Consider the following 22,077-nt stretch of genomic DNA (forward strand, 5'->3'; position numbering starts at 1 on the left):
CTGAACCCATAACGGTCAATTGTTTTTTGACCCTGAGTAAAAGGGAATATTCAGTAAGAATGCAGGGAGTAGAAGTTTGCAATAAAGAAAATTTGATAAGGTTATGCATACTAAACGTTTGTAAGACACATGTAATATCAGTTCATGAAGATTCTTTAGTGCAAGCACATTGCAGTCTAAGTTTCACGAAGAGAATGGGGACGGTCAATATCGTGTAAATTTGCTTTTGACGACTCTACACCGGAACGAGATTACATTTTTTATTACCCGAACATTAATTTTGGCAATGTAACTGACGTACTATCTTTTTGTGTAGTGTCATTTTTTTGTAGTTCTGGGAAGTGCAGAATCTCGCCGTTTGTAGCCTATCACTGGATTCACCCATGTTCAACGCTAATATGTCTTTAAAATGTCATGTATAAGTCTCCACGTTCTTTTTGTCTTTTTTTAAATTGTTTGCTGTGTGTAGTAACCGTTAGTTTAAACTGTATGCCGATTTAAGAAATCAATACATGTATTGTAATAAAGGGTGGGTATTGATACGTATTTTTTGTTATGTTTTCCAAAAAGTTACATAATGCCTTACTGCGATTGCCATGGGTTCCAGATGCCAAGTGATGGATTTTTTCTACAACAGGTGCACGTACTGGTGAATGACTGCATCACCGTGACTATTTTGTGGGACGAACGTGCAGGGCCCATGTGTCCGTACGTTGCACTGGCGCTTAGGAGTAACATAACATCTTTTATGGTGGTCTAGGCCCAAGTTCATGCCGACGCCCTGGAATTCACTGTGCGACCCAAGCGGTTCCTCTATTGAAAACGAACACTTTGTGTATAGAAAAAGAACAATGTGTACCTCATGATTAACATTTTCGCTCACGAGCGAAGAAACAAATTTGCAATTTGATTGAATATGGGAATAGTCGGATGTTCTCTGAGAGTTAATTGTGAAATAAAAGTAGTTTACAAATTGTACAGTGTTACTGTTTTCTTTAAAAAAACGGTTTATTATTTCAAATTGTGATGTGCTATGTTGTACGTCAATGTGTGTTCATTTTCAGGTTCTGCGTCACAGCACGTACGTGCTTATGGGTGCATTTGGCTACGCTGGAGAGGAACGTCATCGAGAAAGGTGTTGAATATCACTAGGGTTGGTTATGTGAGGGTCAGGGGCGGGACATATGATTTAGTGACGTCAGGGCGATTTATCTTAGCCAGATGCAGCAATGGCCAAGATTAGCAGAAGATGGACGCGCTCTGCTGTCAGATTTTGTATGTTTCTAAAAGAGGAAAAATGAGCCAAGGTACTCTGAAAATGTTTGCGATAGATCAACGTTTGTAAAAAAATACATGGTCGAACCTTCGCAATAATATTTTCTGACCGTTCCACTTGTGAAACTTATGAAATAATGTATGGGGAGGTGAAGGTTAATGTTGATGGTTGGAATACTTCTGACGTGATTGCGAATGAGTTCACAAAGTTTGTTGGGATTTTGTGCACACCTAATAAAACTTATTGAAGTTCCCAGATAAGAACCTAAGTCGTCTGTTTTTAAGATTCAAGTTGAACCAAATAAAAACCAACGAGATCTTGGCAATTCGTAACCAAGTACCATCGAGCACCTGCCGCTTCTGTCAGCCTATAAACGCTATAGAAAGCACAAAACACCTGCTAATGGAATGTTCCGGGCTCAAAACGAAAAGAGACAAGTATCTTGCTGACCCACTGAAAAACCACCTCACCCTTGATGAGGATAATCTCTGGTCATTTCTGACGAATGGGAATAACACCAGATGTGTCTTAGGAGTAACACTCTTCCTCAAATCCTTGAAGCTTGAGCAGGAGGAACTCCACTATGCTCTAGCTCACTGAACAAAGATATGTCTAAAAGGAACCTGGACGTTTTACGTATGAAGACCACTTATGTCTTATTTTTGTAAAAATTGTGACACAATTAAAACAAAAATTAAAAAAAAAAAAAAAAAAAAAAAAATGACAAATCATTTGTGTATTCTTTTGACAGTTTTGAAAAAAAAAAGCTGGGTGGATTTACAGTAAATTTGCGTAAGGCTGATTGGCAAAGACTGAAAAGCATGGTGTTGGAGATGTGGCAGTGTTTTCGTATTTGACAAGTGTCATAATGTAGTAATGTAGTTAAAAAAAATAGCGGTACAGCTTCAGTGACTGAGGGGAAGGCTGTAGCCATGGGCAGTGGGCAAAATGTTGGGGTTATGGTGTACGGTCATGATCCGGACAATGTGGCTACTGGCCATTACCAGAAGGGACAAAACATAGGATTAAAGTGGCCATGTCCACCTGGGACTGGCTTTTTGGTAAAGTTGTTGCACATTAGGATACATTTGAAAGGGAAGAAAAATGTGCTCATGGCAATATGGTCACAGGGTTTCCTTTTTGCTTTTTTCAGGCTGCAATGGAAAGCGAAGAAGGGCCCTGTATGGAACACCCGCCTTCCCTTTGTATGGTGGCCATCTTGGAAAAGGATTTTCTTAGGACAAAAAAATCATCTTTTTTAGTAGCACGGGTTACTGCTTTGGAAATCTACATTGTTAATGGCATTCATCCCCCATTTTAGGGGTGGAATGGGGGGGTAATGATCCTCGTTATGCACTCTTGCTTCGATTGGGCTGATAACTTGGCCTGCTGGCCCTTTATCCTCCGTTCCAGTTCCTGGAACGGAGGATGAACTCTACAATATTCCCATTAGCATAACACAAACTGCAAATGGAAAGTTGGAAAATCTTATTGCGTCTATGTACTTTACTGAGAAATATCAAGTGGATTGATTGATTGATATTTTATTTCTATCGCGCTCGTACACAAGTGTTCCAGAGCGCGATGGATGGATGGAGTCTATTCGTTTTTTTTTAGTTCCATTTTTTTAATGTGAAAGGTGGATCATAAAGGAACATTTATTTTGTTTATGGATGGCTTTTTTTTGGAACGATAGCTAAGAACGAAGGTTGCGGACGGAACTGAGAAAAGAGGCACCAAACAGTAATATGGAGGGGTAGGTAGACGGGGGAAAATGTTGTGCGTGTGTTATTTGTAAGCTAGGGGCCGTGTTTCTCATGCTCTTTCATTACAGCAGTGGTGCTGTTTCTTGGGGAGGAGGAATGGCCTTAGCTGATGTCATTTTAAGATAAATAGCAGTTTTGCTAAAAGTATGTACTGAGTACTAGATTGTTAATGGCTGCGTTCGAAGAGGTGTTGGAGTTGTGCAAGGGAAATGTTGCAGTTGCAAGTTCCTATAGCAGTACAAAATGTACTTCCACACTGTCCACGAGCCACAGATCTTATTGTGAAGTGTGTATGGGTTTTCGGACACGTCACCATGCTGTGCGCCAGCATATGGTCATGTGACATATTTCGGAAGGTGTGCAATGAAGTCAAATGTTTGTTTACATCATGGTTACGTGCCACTACTAGAAACCTATAAAATTCAGTAAAAAACATTTTTTAAAAGGGACGTTATGGTTAAGTTGCGCTACTAAAAACCTATCAAATTCACTAAAAAAAAAAACTTTGTTAATGGGACGTTATGGTTCCAAGTAAAACCGAAAAACCCTTGAAATTCACCAGTTATGGTAAGCTAAACAACCATAACTCGTGCCACCATTGTGCAGTACTAAGACTATCCTTTCTATTGGTGTTTCTTGCTCTTTTCATGGATCTACGGACAATGTGAGAGGGGTAACCTCGGGCTTTAACACCAATAGACAGGACAGGACTGTCTGGTGACACAACCACGAGTAAAGGAAGATAAGATAACGTGTTTCCACTTTCTCACCCATTAGCAACCACCTTCGCAGATGCATACTTAAACATTGGAATATGATTAACACCAAAGGGTTTGCTATCAATAAGCCACGTTTTGCATTCAGGCGAATTCCTAATTTAAGAGATAAATGAGTTCATACGTACAGAACATCTAGGGATGGGAGAGACAACACCCAATTGACGCTCTGGAATTTACCACCTGTGGTAGGCCACTTCAAATGTGGAAAATGCTCTGTGTGCAACATGACTATTAACATGAGTGTTGACTTGAAAAGTAGAAGATGGAACTTAAAAGGCTTCACCAACTGCAATTCAAAATGGGTTGTGTACGCCATAAAATGTCCATGCGGACTTCTTTATATTGGCAAAACTAAGAGACCTATACGGCAGAGGATCTGCAAGCATAGGCCCTGCGTAAAAAAATGGCATAGCGGAAAAACCTTTAGTAGCACACTTTAAGTCTGCCCAACACAATTCAGATGATATCCATTGGTTCATCATTGAAACGATTCTTCCCCCAACCTAGAGGGGGTAATAGAGACCTAAAACTGAGACAGGCAGAACAGAAATGGATTTATTCTTTAAACACTGTTAAAGATGGTTTGAATATTTCCATCGAATGGGCACTGTTTGTTCATCACAAAAAATAATTGAGAATCCATCTGTATAGTTGTTTTATATGGGGTTAATATCTCAGATACAACAGATGTAGGGTATTTCGTGAACCTTTGGAACCCATGGTGAGGTCCCTGTTTCAAGATGGCGGGCGTTCACACGCTGTAAATCTGTATTTACAACGTTGCATGGGCATAGTTTGCTCTTTATAAAACATTGAAATAACTGAATGCACGCCTTTGTAACTATATTCAATGGATCCTATATTCCATGGATCCGATGTCCAAAGTACTACAGTTGGACGTATTTATAGCTGCACGTGATTGGTAATCCATGAAGTAGTCCCGGTTCCAAGATAGCAGGCGTAGATGCGTCGTTAGAGGTATGCACCCACAATACACCTGTGGTTTGGCCTCACGTCATCACGGAATACGCTATTTGAAGCATCACGTTAGGAGTTTGGAACGTCCCGCGATTCCTGAAGTCAGGTGACACGTTGTTACAGGAAGCGAGCTGCCGGAGGAATAATCGGCTGTTTGCAGGTGAGACGCGAGCACGAAATATGCTTTGCCTTTAAGAATCTGAAATATTGAGGTTTAATCCCAGTTTTCGGATGTCTCATTAGGCTGTTGGGGATAACATTTCCAGAAGACATGCGTCCCAAAGACACTGGACTGTGACACGCGGTGAAGCGATATGCACGCCCCGTCATCAACAAAAGAGTCCCCGAACGAGTGATCGTAGTGGGTAAGCGCCTGTTCGTTTACTTAGTGCTGTCTTGGAGTTGGGTGTAGTGAGTTTAACTCTCGCATAATATAAATGGCTGTTCCCTTCCCTTCGCAGTATTTGTCGGCGGTGTGGTTGAACAAATCAAGCTGCTCCTATCGAGTACACGGTAGAAAGGAAAATCAGGCCATTGCAGGATTGAAAATGGTAATGACTAATGATAGAAGCATTTGCCTTGACATAAGCGGTAACACTAAATAGTAATAATTAGTAAAATGGCACATTAAAAATATGAGCGGTACAGTTGGAGCCTCTAATCTGGAAACTATTGAACAGAGAAACAAAGTAAACATTCCCCCATGGGTAATGATGATACTAAAAATAAGTGAATCCTTCTGTTTAGAATTATATAAAGGTGAAGGTGTTAAGGGTGCCCCAAGAGTTTTGACATGTTACAAGTTGTAGTAACCATGGTATTAAGATCATTGTCTGTTTGTTTTTGTAGAATGTGGGGGAATATGGCCAAATCGTGTGATGTCATACGATGAATATGAACATATGAAAAAAGAATAAGTGCCCTGAAGACAGCACCAATAAGGAATGCGATTTGAATTAATCTATGTGCATTTTTCAAGAATTATTGTTGGTTCTAGAAACAAATTGTTTGAAGTATAGGCACATTTTCTTGCCCTCTTAAATTAAGGGGGTACCATTGGGCAGGGTTTCAGTAGAGACATCAAGTGGCTCTCTGTCAAGGCACAGAAGGGGCTGAATTAGATGTGCCTCGTTCTTTTTCATATGAGTCACATGTATATGTGTATATGTCAATGTAAGAATGAATTATGATCATGTTGTTGTTTTTAAACAAATGTATTGTCAATTGATGTCTTTTTGATACATATTAAAATATGTATATATTTTTGGATAATCCATGGTAACTTGCCCTTATTTATGGTAAAGAGGTGGACATGACTATGTCTAGAGGCATCTGAGAACTCACCATTAACAGAAAGGAAGGAAGCTGTTTTGTGGGATATTGCATATTTTGAAGCCTGTAAGTTTACAGTTATTTTGGTACCATCTGCATTGTACCGAAGAAGCATTAGTATGGCATATTGGCTAGGTGAGTTTATTTGCATACTGGAACGATTGAACTACAAAAAGGGCATAATATGCTATGATTTGCATTTTGCAGAAGCTGGTGAAATGGAATGGATTCACAATTTGGTATGGAGACATACACAAATCGCTTATTGTATGTTTCCACGCGTATGAAATGGAAGATTTCATTTAAAGGGTTTGTTTTTGGTTTCTAGTACTTGTAGTAAGTACATTAGGAATTCTTGTGGATCTTCCTGTTTGTTTATGGTGAATTTCACCATTCCCGTACAGTAGTCCAATTATTGCCTTATACCTGAGACACTAAGCGCTGTCAGGGTTATTTGTGGCACTTCTATGAAGGACAAGCACTTGCTTGCTTGGCAAGCACAACTGGTCTGAGACGTTTAAGTAAATGTTGTGAACAATTGGTGGCAATTGAAAAAGAAAATTGTTACATCAGCATAACAATTTACTCCAGTTTTGTTGCTGAATTTAAATGGACCAGAGAGTTCCGTTTGTGGATCGTTTAATGGGCCTGCAGATTTTTCTGGAGAAGAGACATTTGTGTCTTTGGTTTGTGATGGACATGCAGTTGACCTTGTACTAGACAGTTTTGTGGTGGTCATTCTTTGATGCCGAAGGAGTTGGTTGTTGTTTCTTTAGCGGTATTGTTTTGAGATCTGTTATAGATTCTGTTTGTATTAGTTCTCTTTTTAAAGGTTTCCTTTTTTGAGGTACAAGGTACCTATCTAGATGGGGGTGTTGTAAGGAAGGTATGATATCAACAGTAAGACACACAGTTCAAGGGTGTTTATTGAACTTTCGCAAGGGTGTGATAAACGCCCATCTAAACATCAATCTACAGATGGGCGCAAGCTACGACCATCGGATAATAATAGTCCTAGTGGAGTCTTGTCAAAATAAAAGGGCCTATACTAAAAAACCTATTGCCAATCCTTACAGCTAATTTACAAATAGTGGGGCTGGGGTAGCGTACATGAAAAAGAAAAACGTGTTCACAAAATGATATCAGGATGTTCGGACCGTTGGCCTCTGTAAGGAACTCATGGTGGCAACAGTAAAGACAGACACAGGTGATCACAGTTCAAGGGTATTTATTAAACTGTATATGCAGGTTGGAAAAAGCCTAATCTAAACTTTAAACTAAGATGGGAGCAAGCTACGCCCTTCAAATAATAATAAGGCAGTCCTAGTGGCATCTTGTCAAATAAAAGAGCCCATACTTTAAACAAATAAACGATTACCAATCTTTACAACTAAATACAAAATAAGTGTGGGATGGGGTTCACAAGAAAGAAAGAAGTGCTCCCAAATGATAAATCAGGATGTGGTAGCCGGGGGTCTCCCTACCCCACGTTTTGAGCACGGGATAAGGCGGGACTCCCGAGCACAGCGCACATTTGTGCTTTCCCAATACAATATTTCAGTTCAGTTCCCAGGTATCAGGACCTTCGGTGGTTAAGTCTCTTTTCTACAAAAAGTCTCTTGCCTCTGAGGACCGGATGTGTTCAAAACAACAAACAAAAGGTTCCTCTCTGCATGTATGTTGGGTGATTACTTTTCAACTCTGGATCCCCCCTCTTCCGGGCTCAGATACCCAAAAAGTTTGTAGCAATATCAGGACTTTCAGTGGTTAAGCGTCTTGCTTCCGAGGGTCTGATATGTTCAAAATAACAAATAAAAGATCCTTTCTGATTACATTCAGGGTGATGATTCTGCACCCCTGGATTCTCTCTTCCGGGCTCAGAACCCTCTTGAACGTCACTGTCCCTCCGTCGGGTCCACTATGGGGTGTATTCAGGAGATTGTATCGGCTGCATTCACGTGTAGTTGGGTGATGGCTTTTCACCCCTGGAACCCGCTCTTCTGGGCTCAAACCCTTCTCGAATGTTAGCCTCCCTCCATCGGGTTCACTACGGCTTTCCTCAAAACACTTTTACCTGTTGCATCCACAAGTCTTAATGTCTTTTTAAACAACTGTGGACATCCCTCTGTGGGGTTCACTCTTGCCAACACAATTTTCCTTCTCCTTTCTCACTATGCAGGATTAATTTCCCTTAGCTTTCGAACTACGGGCTGGTCAAAGACTTTCGACTGTACAACTGATTTTGCTAGACCCCTGTATGACCACTTTCACCTTTTCCTTCTGGCTTTCCCAAAGACTTCTGGTATCGGTAGTTTCAACAATGAGGAAATTAACCAGAATCTCTCTGCAGCTGGTCTTCCCCTTTGGAGTTAAAAGTTATTTGATTTTCCCTTAATTTGCAACTTTCAGTCAACACAATTCGCTGTCTTATCGGTTGCCCCCTCGACTCACCGGCTGTGATGAACCACTTGGCTTTTCTTTTCTGTGGAGTCAAGGACGGTACCACGGTAGCAAGTTCTCTCCCTGTCCTGATTATCAGTGTAGGAGGGCTCTGTGTACCGTTGACACCTGCTGCAACAGACGCTGGCTATTGTTCGTGGTCTTAAGATTCCTTTCAAAGAGGCTTTGCGGGTCTGAGCCGGAAGGGGCAAGGTTGCTTCTCTCCTTGTCACCCCTTCAGTTCTCGCCACCTTTCTCCTCCTTTTTCATTGCCATATTGGGATAGCTGTCTCGTTGTGCGGTCTGCCTTGCTCGTAGTGTGCTCTCGTGCTCCACCTTTTATCCTTGTGGGGAAGGGAAAGTGCTGTCAAGTGTGTGTGATTCTGGTCAAGTTCCTATCTTTGCCTGACCCTTGTACTGGGACATATCAGGTAAACGGCTCTATGGTGTGCGAAAGTGTTCATGTCGGAAAAATGGGGCGGGAGGGTAGTATTTCTGAGTTTCCTACGTGGTAGGATGGGGAAAAGGTGTTGGAAGAAGGGGAATATCGCGTATCACCCATCGGTGTCCCACATCCACTCCCCCGAGCACCCTCCATCGAGGTGATCCTCCCTCACTGGTCCACCCCCAGGAACTGGATCCAATAGTGATGGCTGTGTCCTGGCCACCTGGATGACAGATCCCTGGGGACTAGTCAGGGAGACACCTTCAGGTTTCTCACACCTCCCTTCCCCACATTTAGACCACGGGGCAAGACGTTTCACTCGAGCCAAGCACACACACTGGCTTCTGCGGCACAAGGATACTGTTCCATTACCAACATCAGGACCTTCTGTGGCCAAGTCTCTTTACTTCTTAAAAAGTCTCTTAATTCAGAGAAAGGGCCTGATGTAAAAAAAAAAATGCATATGTTATTTTCCTTTTAGCAGTATTCAATTTGGGTGTTCACCTTGGATCCCCCTCAGCCGGGCTCAGATCCCTTTCAATTTCTCAATTAGTCTCCCTCAGGCGGGGTTTGACCAATTGCAGTATATGTTAAACCATCGAAGACTTTCGAATGTGCACAGGGTTTAGCTTGACTGGTTGCAGGACCACTGATGTCCAGATTCCCTTTTCTCACACTTAGCATCAGTTTGATACCTAACAGACACTTTCGAATGAGCACCCACGTGGCGCCGGACAACTCTGTCTACGGTACCTTTTCTTGGCCGCCCAAAGTTCAGTTACTCCTTTGGTTTCCAATTATATTTGCGTTGCTTGTCATATTCGTCTAACACGCTGTTCTCTTTAGATATTTTCATGCAATGTTGCTGCTTGCAACGTTGGTTCAAAACACAGGCTGATTTGGTATCAGTCTCTCTGACTCACCGGCTCTGCTGTCTCCACCGACGCCGCTTAGTTGTAGGAGCCAAAAACAGTACCGCGGCAGCAACCGCTCCTCCCCGCCTTCATTATCGACGCGCGAGAGCCCCGGGTACCTCCGACACACTGCACAGGTTTGATCAGTTTCAGTTCCCGGTCTTAAGTTATTTACTTTTCAAGGTTCACGAAAGTAACGCTTTTTTAAAGGTCAAGGGTGCTTCCCTCCTTGCAACCCACTCTGGTCTCGCCGCCTTTCTCCTCGTATTAAACTGCCATCTTGGAACGGCTGTTTCCTCGTGTGTTTTTCCTCTCTAAGAGTGTGTTTTTGTGCACTGCCTTTTATCCGGGGCCGGGTGGGGGGGGAAGTGTGATGGAAGTCAGTTGTGTTTAATGATCAGTAATTGCCTGACCTTGACTGACCATTCTATAGGGACATGTCAGGGGACATGTCAGGCTGTTAGTCAGTTGTCGCTGACAATGAACTGTCCATGAGAACGTCTTTGCATCTTATAAATCCTTTAAAAAAACGTAACATCATTTATGACTTAGCTAATAAAAGATTTCATTAACTAAATAACAATTTTGGCCGTGGCCACTGGCCATGGGCAAAGGCCATGGTTAGTGACTGGTTAATGTTGTACAATAATCAGTGGGCACGTCCGAAGGCCTTGGCCACTAACCATGGCCGGAGGCCATAGATAGTGGCCCCTTAATTTGTTAAAATGTACAGTAAGCACTGCCAAAGGCCATGGCTAGTGGGCCGTTAGCGTTTTAAAATATACAGTAGGCACAGCTTTTTTGTGTTGCAATGAAATCAGTGATCCCATCAGTGATGTCATCTGTGATGTCATAGATGATGTAATCAGTGATACAATCAGGGATATCATCCATGATGTCATCATTGTGGTCGTAGGCTGGGCAACAGGGGGCGTGAAGTTAAGGTGGTTTTAGCAGAATTTCAGGGTTTTGTTGCGTTCAATTTTCACCTTAACGTCACTGCAACTAATGTTTTTTCCCTGAAAAAAAATAAAAAAATTATACATATATATATATTTTTTCAGGGAAAATAGTCTTCCTGGATGTAGCGGTTAAGCAAGATCATCACTGAATTGCATCGTAAACCTACAAGTTCCAATATGCCACTTTTCGCCACTAGTAATCACCCTACGTCGCTAAAATTGAGTATTCCTTATGGCGAATTCGTCAAAATACGACGAAATTGTAGCACAATTGAAAATTTTGACCAAGAATGCAAACTCACTGCTGCTAATTTTGCCAAACAAAGATACCCCAGAGCCATTCTGGAGAGAGCCTATCTGAAAGCCCGAAACCTAAATCGAACTACCCTGCTTTCGACAAATAGAACACCAGAGAAAGAAAAACAAGATGACAGAATTAGGCTTATTTTTACGTATGGAACCCATGCCAATGTCATTCGAAAAATACTGCATCGACACTGGCATATTTTGCAATCAGATGAAGTGCCATCAACTGTTCTCAAAGAACGTATCAACATTACCTTCATGAAGTCTCTTTCTATCAAAAGATTCATTGGTCAGCAGCTTTTTGCCCCCTACTCTATGTAAAATCTCGAACAGTTCTTGGCTTAATACCAACACCAGCGTTTTTTTTAAATGTACTAAATGCAAAGCATGCAAGTTTGCCCCGAATAGAACAAATTACACACATCCTGTTACAGGACAATTGGTTGAACTGCAGAGTCACATTACGTGCAATACAGAGTTTGTGGTCTATGGACTCTTATGTCCCTGCAACCTCTGTTACATCGGAAGTACCATTGGCAAATTGAAACTTAGAATTTTACAACACATGCAAGGCATAAAAAACTCTGATCCTTCCTATCCGATGGCAGTTCACTTCAAGGATGTACATCAGGGCAAATTGGACTGTTTGAGATTTCTAGGTTTACACCATATTACAGCCAACCCACAGGGGGTGTGGGGGGGGGAATAGAGAATTAGACCTGCGCCAAAAAGAGACAAAATTCATTTTGGATTTTGAATCCAAAAAACCTAAAGGACACAATCTCGATGAGGAGTTGTACACGTATCTAGGAACTTAAGCAATTGGATAAATGATTACCTACTGTTCTCTTCTGGTCTCTGGTCAGCTGCTATTTTGAGCATTATTCTTTATATTTTTTACCAATATGTAGAAATCCCATTATTTAGATGTTTATATAGACAAGGCTCTACATAGCTAGCTGAACAGCTACATATTACCTGTATGAGGACGTGCGATGCCACCACATGAAGTCTTTTTAAATTTAGAATTTGTTATTTGTGCTTATATATTTGCTATATTTTAATTCACTTGGGTGATGATTCTTTGGCCAGTTTCAGATTCATGGTTGTCCGCTATAACACACGGCTGTAGAGTTGTTTTTATGCTAAAGTTGGTTCCTTTCCTTTTCTCTTTTCTTAGCTAGAGCGATACTGGCAGCCAGTATATGTGAAAGATTTTATGTCCCTTTTCATAAGGATGATGTGCAGATATAATGAACCCGGACACAGCCGGCACTATATAACAAGAAGTAACTTTCTAGGACTATGCATATTTTAGACTTGATAATGTAAAATGCATTTTAACGCACTATGCACTTTAGAGCACTATGCACTTTAGAGCACTATGCACTTCAACTACTCCGCCGATATGGCAAAAGCTAGAAATATGCATTCTAGAATATGGCTGATTAGACAACTTTTCGGTAATGGGCAGTGTATTATTGAAGTCTGTCTTCAACTTAATCTGTATAGAATACCTAACAGCTATTTTACTCATGCTGTGTCAGGGTTTTCATTGGTAGTATAAAGCAACACCCTTGCATTTTATATCAAGAGCGTGGATTAATTCAGCTTGGATTACGCAATCTTCCTTTCTAAAAAGCCATTGTATTTTGTGGTTTTATAGAATCCTTTCCTAGTTTTACTCAGATACAATTGGTAATTCATTATTATACAATTGGGGCCCACCAGTATACAAAGAATTGAAACTACCTTTTATTAACTCTAAGCAGTATGAATTTTACAGCGCAAAAGGCAAATACTAACATTGCAATAACGGAACCTAGGCAATCTCCAAAATGGCCGCCGTGTTTTACCTAATGCTAAACAATGTATTTTACATGGGAACACAAGAAAGCGAAAAAGGACTATTTGTATCATGAACCATAGAGACTGTTCAAATGTCTGTCTGTATATATACACGAATTTCTAAGCATTCGTTTGTACGTGAACAAGCTGCGAGACAGCAGTGAAACGCGTTGTACCGTGCTTTTTTAATTGTTGGCTGATGCCTAATAAAACTGGAAACTACATGGACTTGATCCCGCATTGATCTTGGTTTTTTTCTATTGAAGGAAAGTGTTTGCTGCTGGCGTTCTCCACACTGCTTTGAGTGATATAGATATAGATATATATATATATATATATATATATATATATGACACACACATATTATGCCTTCGTGATAGTGCGTGCGTGGCATGGTTAAGGTCAAGACAAACTTTGGTCCTCAAACAAGTTTGGCGGTGTGGGTTAAATGTGGCGGTATTACCATACCCCGCTGCATTACCGCACCACCCAACTATAGGTTTGGTGTAAAGTTAGAGGATTCACCTCCAGCCATGAGCTGGGGGTTAATCTGCCAATTTTCCACCAAATATTGGCAGAATTACTGCCGCTGTAACTCCGCTGAAAATGCCTCATTGAGTCCTATGGACTAAAATAAAAGGGGGATTTACACCACCACCGCCACTCGCGATCCAGCGATAATACCACAGGACCAAGTGGCAGTAACTATAATACAGTTTGGTGGTATGTGGGTAGATTTACGAGCCACAAATACCACCAAACTCGTAATGAGGCCCAAAATGTGTCTGACGTTTCAGAAAATGACTTTTCCTAATAACTTTCAAATGCTTGCATTAATAAATATGAAAACATTGCAGAGTAATATTTGTAGGCAGACACCTTTGCATTTAAAATTTCATAATTCTACACGAACAGTTTTGTAGTTAACATTTTATTTTACTTTAATCGCGTTTTGAAGAGCTTTTAAAATGGGATTTTCCACAGGGAATATTTCGGCCCAAATAGCTCAAAATTGGCCGCTTTGGATTTTCCAATTGTTTTGCAGGCCCATGGAATTAGTGCACTGAAGACACATTTTGAAAATCGGCTTCGACAATTTTGAGATATTAATGTTTGAAATGCATCTATATATGCTGCATGTGCAGAATGAATGCACCTTTTTCATACGAACAGTACACAGAGCGTATGAGTAATACAGTACGTACATTACACAATTAACATTAAAAACTCAAATCAAAGGCAAGTCATAGCTGACTTTGATTTTAAGGTAATGGAATAAATGCACACTTTGAATACACACTGTCCACAGATTTCTGGAGCGGCCCCATATCCTAAAAAGACAGGTTCCCCCACTGTCTTGGAATGTCTTCTGGTATCTGTTAAAACGAGACGAACAATTCTCTTTGACTACACCTCCCATGAGGAAGAGGGTGCGGCGGACGCATGCAATGATGTCAACCCATAAGAACATGAACCCAGAGATGCATCGGAGGCCCCCCAGTTTCATAACTAAGTTAGTCCAGGGAACCCCATTCGGTGGGGTGCAAACCTGTTCCACAGACCTCAGCGATGTACTTCGATCCCTGATTCTGATAACAGAGTGATGAGTTTTACAATACGTACAGTACACAATGAACATCTCCTAAGAGCTCAATTGAAGGAAAGTCTCAGCGGACTGTAAAGTGGGTTTTACAGTGATGGAATAAATGTAGACTTTTCATACTAACTGTACACAGAGCATGCACCTACGACATGCTCCTGTTATACATTCTTCTGCGACACATGCTCCTACCACACACACACACCCTTACGACCCACACTTTAATGTCACACACTCCTATAACACGTGTTCCTACGACACATGCCCTTCCGACATGTGCTGCTATAATAAGCACGCCTCAACAACACACTCCTATCATACATGTTCCTATGATACGCGCACCTACTGCACATCACATGTGGACCTACAGCACGTGCTCTCAGGATGCTCTTAGGATACACTTTTGCAAAGCACTCCTATGCCATACGCTCCTACAACACATGATCCTTCGACACGTACTGTTACACCACATACTCCTACCACAGAGGCACCTACAACATGCACTGTACTCACGTATGCAGAGCGTTTGAGTTCTACATTACAAAATTAACATCTCCTAAAACTCACATGAACGGCAAGTCTCAGCTGACTTTAATGTGGGGGTTTTAAGGTAATGGAATAAATGTACACATTTCATACAAACTGTACATAGATCGTGCACCTATGACACGCTACCATCCACACCCTTATGACAAACACAACACACACACTGTAATGACTCACCCTCTTATGACACATGCTGCTATACCAACCACTCCTACAACATATACTCTTATCATGCATGTTCCTATGACACGGGCACCTCCTACAAATGCGCTTAGTGCACATAAAATGTGGACAACGACAAGCTCTCACATGCATCGAAGACACATGAACCTACGACACAAGCACCTATGACACACGCTCCTACCCCCACACACTCTTCTGGCACACACTAATGACACACTGCCATGGCATGTACTCCTCCGAAACGCAATGCTGTAACACGTGCTCCTACAAAACACACTCCTATACAATACATGTTCCTATAATGCACTACTGCACACACATCTACTACACATAAATGTGTACGTATGGCAGATACTCCTACCACATATGCTCCAACCACAAACACTTTTATGGCACATTATGTCACACTCCTACAGCATGTGATCAAATGACACATGCAGCTACTACACATGCTCCTACCACACACACACAGTCCTACAACACTACATAATCCTACTGCACGTGCTTACTACACATAACATGTGAATGCACGACATCCTCTCACATGCACTTACGACACATTCTACAATTACACATGCTCTTAGGATATGCTTCTATGACACACATATTCCTACAACACATGCTCCTAGGACACATGCTCCTCCAAGACACTCTGCTATAATAAGCGCTCCTAAAACACACACTCCTATGATATATGTTCCTATAACATGCGCACCTACTACAGATGACACTACTTCACTTTGCCGGTCAGATAGCACAGTGAGCCAAGTGCTCACCCCTAATATCTGTGAGCAGCCTGCTGTGGCAGGTTCGAATCCGAGCAGGCTCAACTCAGCCTTTCATCCTTCCGAGGTCAATAAACTGAGTACCACTCTGTGGGAGGTCTTCTGTTATTTCAGTGCTCCGAGACCTATTGGTGTGTAGCGCTATATAAGAATACATTATTATTATTATTATTACATATGACATGTGGCCGTACAACACGTGTTCTCACATGCGCTAAACTGTTTTTATTTATTTATGTTTTAGACGTGCATTACATTTGTGCTGCTTTTGTTGGTATTTACAGTTTGCATAATTTAATACATTAAATATTTGCATTGTTTATGCATAGTGTAATTATCATAAATGTTGTGTATATGTTGATCTTATTTGTATAAATAAATGTTTTTTAATTTTAATATTTTTATTGGTTTGTGTATGTTTTATTTTTATAATATGCCATGGTTTAGTAAATTATATGCATTTACAATGATGACTTGCACCGTGCTAATTAACATTTGAATTTTCATTAATTCATAACTGTCATTTCTTCGTCCTCTATGTTCTTGAGCCTCCCCCTCTCCACTTTCTCTGAGTTTAACAGTGTAATCTTCTCACTCTGTCATTGTTCTACCAAAATATCTGCTCTGGTTAGTCTATCGTCTCTGTTCCGATTCCAACAATTTCTCTAAACTCATTCTGCTATCCTCCCCAGCTCTTGTAATAAGTCATCTGATCGTCCTGCTTGTATATCCTCTCTTCTTCTGCTCCTACAAACTGTTTTTATTCCTCAAACCAATCGGTCCTCATTCCTCCAAACTCTTTGTGTGCACTTTTCCAATCTCTCTGCCACATTCCTTAAACTCCACCATTACTCCACAAGCCTCTTTGTTCAGGTTCTCCCAAGTATTTGTCCCAAAACGTCTCACATCTGGTTCCCCAAAATATCTCTTATTCCTCCAAACTCTAACTCCTCTTTACTAACCTCTCTACCATGGCTCATGCAAATACTTTACCTTTGCTCAACCAACTCCTCCTTTGCCTAGCCCAATACCTCCACATTACTACTCGACTAACCCCTGCCCTCTCAATTTAAAATCGACGTTCTTCGCATTCCATTACCCTCGGTTACCGTTCCAACAACCTCCCTACTCACATTTCTCCAATGTATTTGTTCTTCCCATTTCACCAAACCCTTTACCCTTGCTCTTCCAACCCCCGTCCTTTTTTCAAACCTCTGACCCCTCATTCCTCAGGGATCTTCAGATTAAATTTACCAAATGTTGGCCCATATTGCTCCAATGCTCTTCTTCAAATTCCAGATTAACATGCCCAGTATCGCTACGCACATGTTTCCACTTTCAATACCATGTTGCTCCTTCCAAATTCGAATTCTTTTTATCCCTTTACATTTTCTTCTTTTGCATTTAAAGTTGTATTAAAACAAAGACCATAATAATGACAATGTTGATACATTGTTTCTTATACACGTCCAATTGAGAGATTTAAACATTTTCTATAAAAGCATTACAGAACACCATCTATGGAGAAGTAGTCAAGCATACAATGTGCCCGATTGGGTGAAGCAACCACAAATTATAGCGGGTGTGCAAGTGTGGTAGCCCATGAATTTACAAAAGGTAACCAAATTTACTTGAATCGTATACTCATTCATCTTATATCTCGACTCTTGAAATCCTCCATATTCTCCACTCTCAGTCCTCAATCTCTTTCTCCTTCTGCCCAGTCTCAGCTGCTCTAATCTTGCTTTTGATATCTGCACTTAACCACCCTTCTCTCTGGCCTCAACCTCACCTTGTTATCTGTTCATCTGGCAACCACCTCTTGTATTGCTCTAGCATCAATCTTTTTTTCCTTGCAAGTTTCAACCTCTCCTCTGTACAACCTCAATGTATCCCATATGGTAGGCTCAAACCGCTTACTTCTCTATACTCTCTTAAATAATTTACAGTCCATCCAGATTCAACCTCTCCTTTATAGCATCACTTCACTGCAACTGGAATATCTTTTGTTTTTAGTCTCAGCCTCTACTCACTGTAAACTTAAAAAATCCAATCATTGCGATATAATATTTAAAACAAAAATGAAGACCCTCCTTTTTTTTTTGGAGCCCTGCTTTTTCCTCTTCCCCGGGTCTCCCCCGCCCTGCTGTTTTCATACCTTTGGAAGGTTTGCGTGCAACAAAATAATTCATATCAAATTACTGCATATTATCCAACTGAAACTTTCTAAAGGTTGCATTCTTTACTTAATAGTGCTTCACTGTCCACTCTTGGTCTCTCTGCCCTTACCCACGGTCAGCCAGTATCCCACCTTTATTTTTAGCCTTAAATGGTCTTCTCCTGGGGCCCATGTCATCTTTCCACCCATAACCACTCAGAGTTCAGCTCTCAAATTAACTTCCATTCACAATATTTCTTTCCACTTGGATTCCCACATTTCCTCTTTATAACATCATCACATTTTCAGATAGCTATATTGAATAGTGACATGATTTGCTGATCTTTTACAAACTTCCTAATGCACACATTCCTCTTGAAACTCTGCCATCTACTCGCTCTTCCCAGTACTAACTATACTCTAAAATCCTGTGGCCAATGTTTAATCTGTCAGCCAACAAGTCTTCTCTTTATACCGTTAGACTTTGACTCTCTCCTATTACCTCTCCTCTCACTTTCGCTTTTCCTCGCATCTCCCTACTACCCCAACCCTCCTACATATGCACTCTCCTTTCAAAACCAGATTACAGATCTCTGCCCTCTCATCAGTGTAGTTTCTAGTCAGACTAATACTTCAGCTACACTTTAATATCAAACACTCAATGTTGGCCTCAAACTGTTTTCTTTCTGCTTTCCTCCATCACTGAATGTCATATTCTAGCTCTACATTTCCTCTTCTTAATCTCTTTTGCAGTGTAAACCTTTCTAATAGCATTCATTATGTGTTACACTTCCTTCTTTTGTATAACCTTTAAGAATCCACAAAGCCTTAAGCCCTGTCCATTAAATCCTCATACCTCTCCCATTGTTCCAACCTTACCTTAGTTACCAACATGTTTCAGCTCAGGTTCTCAAGCTTCTTCTCCTTTCAACTTCCTTTTACCTAAAATGTCCTGTGCTCTCCAGGTCGCTGTCATTCAAATTACACTACCTTCTGTTCTCCAACCTCTTATTCCTTTCCGGTCCTTTAAAACATTCCTCCTTTCGCCCTCTCAGATGCCTCAAACAATCTTACATGTCAATCTCTCTCTCAGGGCTCAAAATTGCCAGGTGCTGGGAGCCGTTTGGCTCTTGTATGTTGCCTAGATGAGACTGGCAAGCTTGACACCAACAGCTACTAGGAACTACCTGGTGACATATAAACAGACCTACTTGACATTAACTCTGTGTGTGCAACATTTAAACACATCTGGTCATATATAAATGTACAAAAGGTTACGGTGGGCATCTCATGTGGAAGTTAGATTTGTGACATGCTCTGTATAATATTATTAGTTCCCCAGAGTTCACTCCAGCTTAATAGCTGATGCCGGACACTCAGGAGCCGCTTTTAGTTTCTGCTCATCAAATCCTTATTTCAATCACTACTCCTATACAATAAAACCCGTATCCTTTTGTTCTGCAAATTCTATTCACCAATGTCATCAGTCTTTCCTATAGCTCTACCATCCAACTTCATCTTAATCCCTAACCTATCATTCAAGCTTCCCCAAAGTACTCTTCCCACTGCACCCATCAACCTCTTCTCCACCTTTCCCCCCCATCAGCATCTTCCATCAGTTCCAAACCAATAGTTACCCAGCAGCCCTCCCTCAAAAGCCATTTAACCTTTAATACCATTACAAATTGCTTGCTCAAACAATAACAAAACAGTCCTAAGCATGTCGGACAATTAACATTTTAGAAAAAAGGGATGCAGGAAACATTAGGTACAGAAGACACAATTTCAAGGTTATTTCTCCCACAGGTTAACATAAACCAATCTAAATAGAGAAGTCCATTTTGCTTACAGTACCTCATAGGCCGTTCCATAATGGCATGTAAACTGGCTTTGTCTGTTGTTTTCTGCCACTTGTTCAACATGAGTGTAATAAATGACACCATCTCCTGAGCAAGACACAATCTGTTTGTCGTTGGTTTGTGGCATAAATTTTGCACTAAAGATATTTGCTCTGTGCCCTGAGCGAATTGTTGTCAAAATCTGAATAGAACAAAGATATTTAAGAAAAAGTTAAAAGCTATACAATACATTAAAAAAATATATGACAAAGGAAAAACAAGGGTCTGAGTGTTATCCATAATATATTATTTTATTTACTATGGCATTAGTATTAAGATTAAAAGCAAGCATCTATAAATCACAAATGAAGCAACACAAAAAGAAAAAAATACCTGTAGCGGCACATGGATAAGTTATTTTCTCTTATCCGGTTGCAGCCTTCTTTATGGCTTTTCAAATATAGGTTGGAGACTTTGTGATGACCAATTTAATTTAACAGTAGTTCTCTAACGAGGACATCTCTTATACACTTACATGCTTAGAATACATAAAATAGAGTGCACGATGTGCACTTGTCACTAGCCACTGGCTAGTGATATTTGACTCTTGGCACGTAAGAGGGGGTCTGCAGTGTGTATTTATAGCATTTAGGTGGCTAATGACTTCTTATGGCTGTCTAGTAACTTGCAACTTGAATTTTTACCCACTGCATACAACCAGTGCAAGGTGGAGGGGGTGCTCTGAACACTGTTGTAAAACACTTTTAAACTTAATAGGGTTCTATTTAAAAACATCAGTTGTAGGTATTTGCATACGAGTTGCAGAAGATATGCCCTGGAGACTATAAAGAAAATGAAAGCAAATTTAGGGCATGAGCTATTCTGCATTTTACAGCACCAATCAGTTATCATCCAAAGACAAGCAAGAATCAGAAATTACTTTCAATTTAACAGGTCATGGATAAGAAATGTAACAACTAGACAGTGTCTATCTATAAGGTCATATTTTTTGAAGAGTTGGTTTTTTTTTCCATCTTTTTTTCAACTTTATTTATACTTTCCAGATCAAAACCGTAAAAAAAAACAATCAGCAGATTATCTTCTGGAAGTGGTCGCAGGATATTGCCATGCCGGAATAAAGAGATTTGAGTACATAAAGTCCAAGTAATGTTAGGACATGTGAGATTGAAAACCAAGCCACTACGCACTACAAGTACTGAGTCAAGCATAGAGCTTGTCCGGACCGGCCTCCCCAGCAAGTAGAATTAACACCACTTGTGGTATAAAACATACAGAAGTTGATGTACGAAATACCAGCCATAAGAATATGCAGTAAATGAAGGGAGACGCATAGCGAGATGTAAGACGTCACCTTAAGTTGCAGGGCTGAATTAGAAAGCCCCCTAAAAAAGCAGACAAGTACTTAATCAAATAAGGCTATCTAGTCTAAATGAATATAAAGGGTGAACAAATAGCCCTTTAGAAGATAGGATAGGAGGGATATCCGTTCAAAACTATTGCAAGAGAGTAAACATTATAAGATTGTAAAGCTCTCTGAAGCATACTAAACAACATATTGTTGTTTTTAGTAAACAACACAGATTGTATATTAGGGTGTAGAAGGAGCAGTAGCCCCTGAAGAAGTTCCATGGATGTTTGTCAGTAAGGAGAGAGCAAAACATGTTGGGCATTTTTGTTGACTAAATAGATCTGGGATTGGGTTTTAGAAACATTTGTGAGTTTTGTATTGTGATGAAATTTGACATACATATGAATGAGGATGTATCAGGAACTAAACACTTTAACATTGTAGCACACTGTATTCTAGGGTGCTTTTAGGCTATGGGTTGCAGCATAATTTGATTTTTCGTTGTCCAAGTGAAATTTGATGCTGGTCTTTTGATGAACTTTAAGATACAAAA

The 22,077-nt window shown here is 40.6% G+C and overlaps 1 protein-coding gene across 6 annotated transcripts in view; it reads right to left on the bottom strand.

The window, feature by feature from the left end:
- The window catches only part of DCAF6 (DDB1 and CUL4 associated factor 6), a 2,172,363-nt gene that overhangs the window by 1,831,075 nt on the left and 319,211 nt on the right, over positions 1-22,077 (bottom strand). For all 6 annotated transcript variants that reach the window (XM_069636466.1, XM_069636467.1, XM_069636464.1 and 3 more), the window contains one exon: positions 20,172-20,357. In XM_069636466.1, the coding sequence (XP_069492567.1) occupies positions 20,172-20,357 (186 nt within the window). The remainder of the gene's footprint in view (positions 1-20,171; positions 20,358-22,077) is intronic.

This window comes from Ambystoma mexicanum, chromosome 7p (assembly GCF_040938575.1).
Source record: "Ambystoma mexicanum isolate Mex_15411 chromosome 7p, UKY_AmexF1_1, whole genome shotgun sequence".
NCBI classification, from domain to species: Eukaryota; Metazoa; Chordata; class Amphibia; order Caudata; family Ambystomatidae; genus Ambystoma; species Ambystoma mexicanum.